The sequence below is a fragment of the Clarias gariepinus genome, chromosome 12 (genome assembly GCF_024256425.1).
Source record: "Clarias gariepinus isolate MV-2021 ecotype Netherlands chromosome 12, CGAR_prim_01v2, whole genome shotgun sequence".
Taxonomy (NCBI): Eukaryota; Metazoa; Chordata; class Actinopteri; order Siluriformes; family Clariidae; genus Clarias; species Clarias gariepinus.
The window spans coordinates 29,098,645-29,111,843 of record NC_071111.1 but is presented as its reverse complement, the minus strand read 5'-3'; the positions used below and the strand labels follow the sequence as shown (position 1 = coordinate 29,111,843).

Below are 13,199 nucleotides of genomic sequence, written 5' to 3'. Positions count from 1 at the left end.
TTATTTATTTTTATTCTTTTTTTTTTTTTTTTTTTACTCTCTCTTCTCTTTTTTTGGTCCCCGGTCTTGTCTGTTATAATATGGGAAACAAACAAAATAAATAAATAAATAAATAAATATTAAAAAAAACAAAAAAAACTGTGAATGATGATAGAACAGCTACACATACTCTCTGCTATGTGTTATCTGTGATACTGACAGGCCGGGAAAAAAAAAAAAAAAAAAGTGTATGAGGAAATAAGAGAAGAACTAATAGTCGCAGGCTTCACACGAACAACCGACCAAATAGTGAATAAGCAAGTTATCTATGTCGATCTCTTTCAGCGGTTATAACACGTCGAATAAGCTGCCTTTGGATACTGAAATACATTTTCATAGTTTGGAGAATAACCAGTAAACTGACTTCGGCCATGGTCGTTTCTGTTTAGTGGGCGTGGCCTGTGACGTATTATCATGCAGCTCCCGCTGAACTCCTGTATAGTGTAAATGCGGTTCGGCACCTGGCACCAGCACCAGTGTAGTGGAAATAAGGTATATGAGCTATACTACAGGAAATGAGAGCAGCACCTTCCTGAGTGGGATGGACACCGTCCCGCCCTAACAGGCCAGCTTTGCCCTTACAGGTCTTTCAATTGTCTATAAAGCCCACATTATTTTCGGAGCACCACCTGGACATCCAGCGACATCCAGAGACATCGGACATCAGTCATTATCTCCGCTAATTTAAACACCTTTGAAAAGTTACTCTTACTAACCTCTGATTGATGAAGGTGTATATCAGTAGCTCCTGAATGTATCACTATCTTAGAGAACCTATGCTGTCCTAGAGCCCTAAGATTACCTGCTATATTCGGTGCTCTGGCTTCTGGTGTTGGGTAATTAAATTTAGTAATTTACCTAACACCTAACCACTGCCGTTGGAGCCCCTAAAGGCCTGGCTAATTTTATGTGCCTCAGTAAGAGTCTCCTATAACCAGAGCTCTTTCAGGTTTCACAGTGGGTGCATCACTGAGGAGAGCAAACCTGTTGGACACGTGAAGTGTGGAGGAGGTGTGCTCCGGTGGGCTAGCCTTAGCGTTAGCTTTGACTGAGCGAGTATGCCGCCGAGTCGTCACCCACTCGGCCCGCTGTAAGAGCTCTAATGCCGGAGTCGGGGGCTGGCATTCTTCACCTGTGGCACCCAGACTTTCTACTACAGGAGTAGAGTCTGCAAATCATGCCGGAAAAGTGTGCATTTCAGACACCAGTGTTCATGAAGGGATAACAATCTGACAAGGTGTGAATGTTGTGTGTACAATGAGTGTGTAAGAACGCTGCTCAGCAGGAGGGAATGTAGTGGGTGCAGTAACATCATGTCAGCTTCATGAATGAACAGTGCTAGTGTAATCTTCCTAAAGACACTAGATAAGGTGAATGAATTTTGTTGTGAATTTTGTGATGCCAGCTTCACTCACACTGATGCTCTCAGTACTTCAACTAAGAAAGTGCAAAGTAGCTCTTTTTCTCTTATGAAAAACTCGTCTCTAGTAAGATTATTTCACTTCAGTGTAAATCAGCACTGGTCAAACGTGTTTGGTTTAGAACACTGGTGTATAATCAGGTTAAAGGATTTTGGAACAAAAGTTAATTTTTTACACGCACACTCTCACTCACACACGATATGGGGTCATAAATAATAGAACAAACAGCTGACAAGTAGTTGCATGGACAGGTGCGGCCGGTTCCCTCATTACTCCATGATTGATTAAGCAGATCAAAGGCCTGTAGTTACATTTGCATTTGGTACAGTAGCTGTTCATTCAACAAAGAGATGCCTATATAAGTGATGAGGTCATCATTGGTCATCAAAAAAATTGTACAAAGGAAGAACTTCAATCCACTTCCCAAACTAGTATCGGCTCTACAGGCCATGTTAGTGGATTTATACTTGTAGAGTGTTTTATACTTACTTTAATTTCTTCACCCGGAGGACATACTGTAGCAGCAGGGATAGGGGTGAGATTAGTTTCTGTTGTTACACAGTCTATACAGTTGTGGAGGTCTATACTTGATCAGAGGATTACATACAGCTCAGGGACTACTGCACTGGGGTGGTCAGACCTGAGGAAGGTGAGCTCAGTCCAGATCTAGTGGTGAACACATCATATGAGTGACTAACAGAATTGGGTATAATGTGTTACTGTGTACCGCGTTACTGTAATCCAATTACTTTTCCTTATAACGCTGTAATGTACCAGGTTACATTTTAAATCCATGTAATTAAATTACAGTTACCAATGTCAATAACATTGTTACTAATGTTATAAATGTAGTGCTTAAAAAATAATCAAAATGCATTTAAAAATCACATTTTGCGTGACAGCATCAGTTAATGATCATGTGCTTTAATCAATCGTCAGAGAGTTTTGTAATTTTACATTTGATGTTTTAACGGGTTCACCTTTTTTTGCACAGACACACGGACACGAGGCGAGGTCTTACAGGAAAAGGGGTAATTTTATTTAAAAAACACGAGGGAGGAGAAGGGTTAAAGAAGAGAAGCGTTTCTACGAAGACGGTCCTGTCCTCGGCTGATGCAGACAGCTGTTCTCTGAGGACTTGTGACTTTAGTCGCCCGATAGTTCAGTACTGGACTTCATTTTAACTTAACACATCTCCTGTTATACTGAACTTCTAGTCTCACACAGTATGAGTGCAGATCAATCCCTGCTCTCTGTTTCACCCAGATGAGGATGGGTTCCCTGTTGAGTCTGGTTCCTCTCAAGGTTTCTTCCCATTACGTCATCAGGGATAATCTTATCATTTTGATTCATACACATTCACATCTCATACAAACTTAAATAATTCCTTTGATTGTGTAAAGCTGCTTTCCGACAATGTCTGTAAGGATTTCTTGAATTATGGTAGACCCCCTTTTGTCTACTCAGTGCTGTATTCTGCTTGTTCCGCCTGGTACCAGGGAACCCCTCAATGAAACACACACAATTCAGTGGTCAGTGAGATGTTCAAAGTTTATTGTGGGAGACAGGAGTCTATATACGCACACACACAAAGAACCAACAAAAGGTGGGTGCAGGAGCGTTTACATCTGGTCTGGAATGTTTATAAAAGATAAGGTGAAAAAGAACATAAACTTTGGAGTAGCTCTGCATTTACGACCTTTAACATAAACTATTATAGAATGTGTTTATTGAAAGCGCAGCATGTCGAGGTAAAAGAAAGAAAAACACTCTTTTCTCACACACACAGAATATCATGAAACACACTTAAAGTTAAATATTTCCTACAATGTCAATTGTTAAAAGCGCTATACAAATAAAATTTAATTGAATTGAATTTAAGGAGGGAGAAAGGGGAAAAAGCTGAGGATTCAGCTCGGAGACCTGCAGAAGGGGAAGACGCCTGCGTAGGGAGCCTAGGGAGTGAGCGAGGAGCGACAACATGTTGAGGCGCGCACGCCCATTATAGACGCATGCAGATGTTTTCAAAGTAACGTAATTAGTAATCTGATTACTTTTTACATGTAATAATCAGTAACGTAATCAAAATACTATTTTAAAGTAGTAATTAGTAATTTGTAGTAGATTACTTTTTTTAAATAACTTCCCCAACACTGGAGACTAAAATAAAACTCTCTTTGTCTTGCTCTGATTAAAGGTCATAGTCAGTCTGTTCCCTGTTTTAGCTTCAGCTGCTGATGGGTTAATATCACACACAACAGATGAGAGAAACTAATAAAACTGTCAATCTAAATAATAAACTCATTTTACATTCACACTATCTTCAAAGTAAATCTGAAAGCAAGATGATGAAGCTTATGGAGTGTGTTGTTGTGTCTACAGGTTGTATAATTGTGGTGTCTCAGGTGAAGGCTGTGCTGCTCTGACTTCAGCTCTGAGATCAAACCCCTCACACCTGAGAAAGCTGAATCTGTCCTATAATCATGTAGGAGACTCAGGAGTGAAGTGTCTCTCTGCTCTACTGGAGAATCCTCTCTGTAAACTGGAGACACTGAGGTAAGATTATATTATATATATTAAACCAGTAATACCAAAACATGATCTAATCCACCTCCAGGTCATAATAATAAACGATCAGGAAAAAAAAATCTCGATCTTGATTGATGTATAGACGCATCTCATTTCTGACGGAGATTCACGTGCATGTGTTTCCCTGCATTCAGATCACACTGTAATTTCATCCAATCAGATGCTAGAGGAGGGACAGTACCAGCCAATCAGAAGCTGGAGGGGGTACATGCTGACAACCTGTTTCTGATTGGCTCCTTTTCATGCTTCTTATGTTTTTTTGTTCTTGTTTGTTAAGAGTAAAAGTTCTGTGTAGAGACTAGTGATGCGCGGGTCGTCTGGTAACTCGCGGACCCCACAAGTAACCCACGGGTGGGTAATTAAAAACAAAATTAAATAAAAAATCCATGTATGTTGCGTGCAATTCCCTATAGCCTATATTAAATATTCGGGAATATCTATTTTCATATTTTATTAAGTTCTTTGATAAGGTTACGTCACGTGACAAGTTACGAAAGCGCCAAGCAGCTACCGCTGCCAGTCACATCAAAAATAAAGAAATAAAAGTGAAGATGAAAGACGAGGCACGGGAGAATCTGTTTTAGAATTCTTTTTTCGCACAGCGAATGTAAAAACTCTAAATGAACATTTTCGTGTGATCTAAATGAACAAAAAAATGTCAGTGGGTATTTAGCGTAGGCTGTAAACTGTAGGCCTGCCCTATACAAATCTAAAATAAAAAAATTGTTTAGCCTAGATTACAAATGCTACTTTGTAAATGTTTAAAATGTGTATTATTATCTTGTTATTAATATGACCTGATTTATCATTCACATTTATAATCATATGTTGTTGCCAGTTTACAGGGCGATGTTTCCAAGCACGTTCAGGCTGAAATAAAGGCTGTTTTTATTTGAATTACAATGCCTAGTATGTCTATTTATTGGAAAAATACCCGACCCGCGCATCACAAGTGGAGACCCTTTTTGTTTTTTGTTTTGTTTTTTCACTTGAGTGCAACAAATGTTTTGGTTAAAAAAAATTAGAATCACGTGGATCACAATTCGAGTGAAGAAAAATCCTGATGTCCATTTTAGCCTCCCTATTCCTCAGTCCACAACAAGACAAACTGTCTACAACCAGAGCAAAATCAGAGCTGCTCCTCTGCCTGAGATCAAAAGAGTGAAGTGTGTGTCATTGTTTCTCTACAGGTTGGAGTTGTGTGATGTCTCAGATGAAGGCTGTGCTGCTCTGACTTCAGCTCTGAGATCAAACCCCTCACACCTGAGAGACCTGGATCTGTCCTTTAATCATGTAGGAGACTCAGGAGTGAAGTGTCTCTGTGCTGTACTGGAGAATCCTGACTGTAAACTGGAGAGACTGAGGTAAGATCATCTCTCTGAGAGTCACATGACCTGCTTCTCAGTAAGACACATTCTCTAATAGTGAGACTGAAGCAGAAGTTTTAGGTTTATTATCATGTCCTGAGGAGGAAGATTGTTTCTTTTCAGTCCACACTGATGGTTTCCCATAGCAAAATGTTGTTGCTCAGAATGAGCTTTTTCTTGTCTCATGAGATGGAATCGTGCTGTCTCATTACAAGCTCGACCTTGTCCTTTTTATTTCTTCTAAAGCTGACCTTAAGCTGACATAACTGAGACCCAACCCGAGGTAAACGTAAGAAACATTTGAGAAATCTCAGATGTACATGAGAAACAGAACTGCGTTTGAAGGAGAAGCAAATGAGCCATATATAAGACCGTAATCAGAATCAGAATCAGAAAGAGTTCTATTGCCAAGTACGCTTACACGTAAAAGGAATTTGTTTTAGTGACAGAGCTTCCAGAACAGAAAACAAATGACAAGACTAAAACAGCACGACCAAAAAAAAAAAAAAAAAACATTTGACATCAAATGGAGTAGGGTGTGAGATACTTTTTAAATAAGTTATATAAATATTTGAAATCTGTGGTATTATACAGTATATTGCACTGTGATACTGTACACAATATTGCACATATATTTATTGACAGTTGATGTTTGACTGTTCATGAGGGAGATTGCCTGGGGAAAAAAACTGTTTTTGTGCCTGACTGTCCTAGTGTTAGGTGCTCTATAGCGTCGACCCGACGGCAAAAGTTCAAATAAAAGGTGGCCTGGGTGTGAGGGGTCCAAAGTGATATTCCGAACCCTTTTTCTCACTCTGGATGTGTACAGTTCTTGTGGCGTGGGCAGGGCAGTGCCAATAATTCTTTCAGCAGTCCGAACCGTCCTTTGTAGTCTTCTGATGTCTGTTTTCGTAGCTGAGCCAAACCAGACAGTTATTGAAGTGCACAGGACGGATTCAATGACGGCTGAGTAGAACTGTGTGAGCAGCTCCTGTGGCAGGTTGAATTTCTTTAGCTGGCGAAGGAAATACAACCTCTGGTGGGCCTTTTTAACAATAGAGTCAATGTGAATGTCCCACTTCAGGTCCTGAGAGATGGTCGTGCCCAGGAACCGGAATGACTCTACTGCTGTCACAGTGCTGTTCATGATGGTGAGTGGGGGAAGTGCAGGTGGGTTCCTCCTGAAGTCCACAATCATCTCCACTGTTTTGAGCGTGTTCAGCTCCAGGTTGTTGTGACTGCACCAGACAGCCAGCTGCTTAACCTCACTTCTGTAAGCAGACTCGTCACCGTCCTGAATGAGGCCGATGATTGTGGTGTCATCTGCAAATTTCAGGAGCTTGACAGTGGGGTCTGTAGAGGTGCAGTCATTGGTGTACAGGGAGAAAAGCAGTCGGGAAAGAACGCATCCCTGAGGGGCTCCAGTATTGGTGGTGTGGCTGTTGGACATGAATTCCCCCAGTCTCACTACCTGCTGCCTGTCTGTCAGAAAGCTGGTGATCCAGTGACAGATAGAGCTAGGAACAGAGAGCTGGTTTAGTTTGGTCTGAAGCAGTGCTGGGATGATCGTATTAAAAGCTGATGAAAAGTCTATAAACATGACCCTTGCATAAGCCCCTGGTTTGTCCAGATGTTGGAGGATGAAGTGCAGTCCCATGTTGACTGCATCATCAACAGACCTGTTTGCTCTATAGGCAAACTGCAGGGGGTCCAGTAAGGGTCCTGTGATGTCCCTCAGATAGGCCAACACCAGTCTTTCAAATGACTTCATGACCACAGATGTTAGGGCGACTGGTCTGTAGTCATTAAGTCCTGTGATTTTAGGTTTTTTTGGAATGGGGATGATTGTGGAACGTTTAAAGCACAAAGGCACTTCACATTGTTCCAGTGATCTGTTGAAGATCTGTGTAAAGATGGGAGCCAGCTGGTCAGCACAGGATTTCAGACAGGCTGGTGTCACGCCGTCTGGGCCTGGAGCTTTCCTTCTCTTTTGTTTTAGAAAGATCTGGCGAACATCCTTTTCACAGACCTGGAGTGCAGGGGGGGAAGAGAGGATGGTTGCTAGAGGTGATAATGGTGGTGTAGAAAGAGGGTCAGGACAGGGGTGTGGTGTGAAACTGGGTGATAATGGTGGTGTAGGAAGAGGGTCAGGACAGGGGTGTGGTGTGAAACTGGGTGTTTCAAATCTACAATAGAACTCATTCAGGTCATCAACCAGTTGTTGATTCCCTACAGAGTTGGGGGTTGGCGTCTTGCAGTTAGTGATGGTTTTCAGGCCTTTCCACAAAGAAGCAGGGTCGTTTACAGAAAACTGATTTTCTAGTTTTTCAGAGTAGCTTCTCTTAGCCGCTCTGATTGCCCTTGTTAGTGTGTTCCTGGCCTGTTTGTACAAGATCCTGTCCCCACTCCTGTAGGCATCCTCTTTGGCCTGACGAAGCTGTCTGAGTTTTGCTGTAAACCATGGTTTTTCATTGTTATATGTTAAAAAAGTCCTGGTAGGGATGCACATGTCCTCACAGAAACTGATGTAGGATGTTACAGAATCTGTGAGCTCGTCCAGATTGGTGGCAGCAGCTTCAAAAACACTCCAATTAGTGCAGTCAAAACAGGCCTGTAATTCCTGCTCTGCTTCACTGGTCCATCTCTTTACTGTCCTTACTACAGGCTTAGCAGTTTTAAGTTTTTGCCTATAGGTCGGGAGAAGATGAACCAGGCAGTGGTCAGAAAGTCCTAAAGCTGCTCTGGGGATAGAGCGATATGCATCCTTTATTGTGGTGTAGCAGTGATCCAAAGTATTTTTGTCTCTGGTGGGGCATGTAATGTGCTGTTTGTATTTAGGCAGTTCACGTTTAAGGTTTGCTTTGTTAAAATCCCCAAGTATAATTAAAACCGAGTCCGGGTGTTGTTGCTCCGTGTCTGTGATGTGAGCAGCCAGCTGTTGCAATGCTGCGTTCACACACGCTTGTGGAGGGATGTACACACTCACAAGAATGAACTAGGTAAACTCCCGCGGCGAATAGAAAGGCTTGCAGTTGATGAAATATGCCTCTAGATCAAGACAGCACATCTTCTTCAATGGTGTCACATTTGTACACCAACGTTTATTGATTTAAAAGCATGTCCCACCGCCTCGCGATTTCCCCGTTGATTCCGTGTCGCGATCCGCTCTGAACAGCTGGAAGCCCGGCAGGTGTAGCGCGTTGTCCGGAATGGCTTCATTCAGCCAGGTTTCCGTGAAACACAGCGCAGCAGAGTTTGAAAAGTCCTTATTTTTCCTGGAGAGCAGGAAAAGTTCGTCCATTTTATTGGGTAAAGAGCGGAGATTCGCCAGATGTATACTCGGCAGCGCAGTTCTAAAGCCGCGCTGTCGGAGCTTGACGAGCGCGCCGGCCCTCTTCCCCCGCCTGCGCTTCTTAAAGCATTTCAACAGTGCCGCTGCTCCGCCGGTTACAATGTTCAGAAAAACATTTGAGAAGTCGAAAACTGGTTGAAAATTGTGTGATGTGTCCTGCTGAATGTTCAGCAGTTCATCTCTGGTATAAGTGATAACATTTGAGAAACAAAAAACAGGACAAACTAACAAAAACAGTAAGACAGATAGAGAGCTCCACACCGAGGCAGCCATCCGCGGCGCCATCTCAGTAACCATAATGAGATTAAAGTCAGATATAAATGAAATGCATTAAGCACAAAAGAGAAATACTATAGTTAAATAGTAGTTATAGTAAAATCCTCAGTTAACAGCATACAGTGTAATAAAAGTTACACAATCCAATTACAACATGTTATTTTATTTATATAGCGCTTTTAATAACGGTCATTGTCACAAAGCAGCTTTACAGAAACCATGGGAGCAATAAATAAGGAATAAACTTAAAAAAAATATATCAAAATATGTTTAGTAAAGTAAGTAAAGTCACCGGTTACTACTTCCAAAGTCATGAGTGGCGCACACACTCCGCCCTGGCACAACACGCTGCTAACGCTCTATACATGCGCTTAGCGCAGAGGCTTTTTACTAAAGTAGCTTATTTCCTGTTTACAGAATAAAATCTGTCCTCAATAAAATACTAGTTTTTTTTGCTCATTTCAGTCATTCATAATAACTGTGTTTTTACAATGAACTACGTATTATTTTCCATAACCTAGATGTGGACAAGCAAGCTCATACGGTCATGGGATATCTTAAGTTTTTTCATACCTATTTAAATTTAAATATCACACTCCTCTAGTCATGTAATGATCTGCTGTGTACGATGTAATGATAATGCCTTCCTGCCCTTGCAACTGCTAAAGTGTCTCCTGAAGAACTTCAAAAATGCCTTTGTGCCCCTGCTATTTGTAGGACATTCAACACAATTGCTACAGTGTCTCTTGGGACATAAAGCTCAGACCCTGTATGAGTCCAAATCTTACATTCTTGTTGGAAATCATAGACGCCGTGTTCTCTGGGCTAAAGAGGAGGGAGACCTTCCAGTTTGTCATCCCTGTTCAGTTCAAAAGCCAGCATCTCTGATGGTATGGGGTGCATAAGTGCATACAGTATGGGCAGATTGCATGTTTTAAAAAGCATTATAAAGGCTGAAAGGTATATCAAAGTTTAAGACTATGTCTATTTCAGGGTAGGCCTTGTGTATTTTTGCAGTACAATCTAAAAAGACATACTGCAGCTACAGTATTTCAACAGTATGGCTTCGTAGTAGAAGGGTTCGGGTGCTGAATTGGCCTGCCTGCAGTCCAGATTTTTCACCTTAGAAAACATTTGATGCATTTTTAAACTAAAATACGTTAAAGCGACCACAAACTCTTCAGCAGCTGGAAACAATGGGACCAAATTCCAACACTGAAACTCCAGAAACTCATAAAATCAATGCCGAGACGTCTCCAAACTGTTTAAAGAGGAGATGCTGCACCATGGTAAACATGCTTCTGTCCCAACTTTTTTGAGACCAGCATCTTAAAAATTCATTAAAATTAATGAGCCACAATAGAAAAGGTTGTCTTTTGGGATTGGCCCCAATATAAAGCACACCTGTACACAATGGGACCATTACATGGAAAACACAAAATGAGGTGTGTCTATCACCCCAATACAGCCTCCCTATCCCAAAAATGTCTGAAGTAAAACAAACACCGTATGTATGACATCCACTAAGTCTCTCACAATATTCCTAACTTATTGTGAGGTAGTGTGTGTATCTCGAGTGTGTGATATTGCTCATTATGCTAAATATGTGCATAATCCAGATGATTAAGACCAATCCTTGAAATGACATAAGGAAAAGAGCTGATCAACAATATAACAGACACCAGCAAAATCTGGCAAATCAAGACCCCAAGTTATACAAAATGTCACCCAACCTGACAAAGATACTAAGTGTTGACACACACTGCTAAACTCTGTTTACTAGGGATCTTATCTTGGAGTTTCTTTGCTTTGGGTTGTCCGAGTCTTTGGGTCAGATGTGTGTACGTGAGAAGCTGCAGCACAAAACCTGACTTGATGTGACTGCAATGTGTCTGAACTTATTGTGAAATTTACTAAAACACTGTAACTAATCACACAAACTGTACCTGAGACACAAACTAAAAGCACTGTGTGTGACCCACAAAGTTTAAATACAGCAATAAGATGAAAAAAATCTTTAAAATTGGAACTAAATTTAGACATTAATGTTGTTTTGACTGTTGTAAAGACTTTTTTTTTTTTAAATGAGCTATAGCTGCCAAAAAATGTAAACCACATTAACAATCATTTTGTTGTTATTTCTGTATTTAAAGCTGGAACAGTGTTTATTCTGTGAGTGAATGTTCTTTCAGTGTCTCTGTCTAGTTGTTATAAACAGGGTCGCCGAAAGCAGCTGTAGACATGACGAGCAGGATTAAAACCATGCAGTTTTCCTCAATAGTTATTTCACTAAGATCCTAAAACAGTTTCGTATTATTTAACATTTTGTCATGAAGTTTCTGAATAAACCCACTGACTCAAACACGTTCCTACAGTAACACAGAGCTGAAGGTGAGAACAGGATCAGTAGGTGTGTGTATGAAAGGAGATCACAGTGCACCATCACTACTGTATGTTTATGATACAGATATAATTAAAATAATGTCGTTTTTGATTAGGTGCTAATTTACACCTGGTTTAGAGAGGAGGACAAAATAACAAAACTGATGAGTGTTAATCTCACACACTTTATTATATGAATATGTAACCAGACACACTTCTGATTTTTCCACACTTTTTGTCAGATCCTTTTTAAAATGCACTAAAAGCTCAGCACCTCTGATCCTCTGTTTTCATCTCATTCTCCTGTAGAACTTTTATTCTCTGTGAAGTTAAACCTGCAGAAGCTGATGAACTCAATTTGTAGTTGTGACACTCAGTTTAATAATTTTAATTACATTGTTAATTAGAATAATCAGGTGATATTAAATCCCCATGTCATTGTGAATAATGAGCTCATTTTACAAACTCATCATTTTTAAAGTAAGTCTTAAACCAGGATAAACATTTGTTGAAGTGTGTGTCATTGTGTCTCTACAGGTTGTATAAGTGTGGTGTCTCAGATGGAGGCTGTGTTGCTCTGGCCTCAGCTCTGAGATCAAACCCCTCACACCTGAGAGACCTGGATCTGTCCTGTAATGATGTAGGAGACTCAGACGTGAAGTGTCTCTCTGTTCTACTGGAGAATCCTCACTGTAAACTGGAGACACTGAGGTAAGATTATATTTTAAAACATTAATAATTAGCTATGATCTAATTTGCAATTTGGTCAGAATGATAAACACATTTTGTATATATTGTTACATTTGAAACACAGACACATTTATTCTGGTCAATACTGAATAAATCATTTACACATTCACAGTCTGGGCTTTAAAATGTACATGAACCAGTGAGATAACAACTTCTCCAAAAGATAATTAGAGTCTGATCTTTTTCTATAAAATACACACAAAGTCTGATTACTGACAGTCTGATCTTCTCAACCTGAAGAAGGTGATGAACTCAATTTGTAGACGTTTTTACATTTTGTCATTGTGTCTCTACAGGTTGTATAATTGTGGTGTCTCAGATGAAGGCTGTGCTGCTCTGACTTCAGCTCTGAGATCAAACCCCTCACACCTGAGAGAACTGGATCTGTCCTATAATAATGTACGAGACTCAGACGTGAAGTGTCTCTCTGCTCTACTGGAGAATCCTCTCTGTAAACTCGAGAGACTGAAGTAAGATCACATTTTAAAATATTAATAATAAAACTGTCTAATGATCCACCAGGTCATAATAATAAACACATTGTGTATTAATTAAACACAGACACATTTGTTCTGGTCAATACTGAATAAATCATTGTGTTAATTCTGATAGATTCTGTTGAGAATGTAAGTGAAAGACATTCTAATGACTTGGTGTGTGTTCCTCAGTCCACAACAAATAAGTCATTAACACATCACTTATCTCTTCAGATAAATGTTGAAAAGTTCTAAGACTGATCATTTATTCAATTCAATTTTATTTGTATAGCGCTTTTAACAACTGTCATTGTCCCAAAGCAGCTTTACACAATCAAAAGAATTTTGATGCTCCCATCATGCATAGTGTCCACTGTACAAGCCTCTGGGGACAGTGTTATGATCTGGGGTTGATCAGTTGCTCAGGTCTAGACTCAGTAACGTTATGGAGCAATAAAATGAAGGTTATCACATCTATGGAGTTTTTCTTCCAGATGATACGGCCATATTCCAGGACTTAGATTTACATTACATTTTCATTTATGTC

General features: G+C 40.3%; 1 protein-coding gene across 1 annotated transcript in view; it reads left to right on the top strand.

Annotated features, from left to right (window-relative positions):
• The window catches only part of LOC128534127 (NLR family CARD domain-containing protein 3-like), a 48,210-nt gene extending 35,560 nt beyond the window's left edge, over positions 1 to 12,650 (top strand). Inside the window, exon 5 of the mRNA XM_053508426.1 lies at positions 12,473 to 12,650. Within this exon, the coding sequence (XP_053364401.1) occupies positions 12,473 to 12,650 (178 nt within the window). The remainder of the gene's footprint in view (positions 1 to 12,472) is intronic.
• Positions 12,651 to 13,199: the final 549 nt, after the last annotated feature.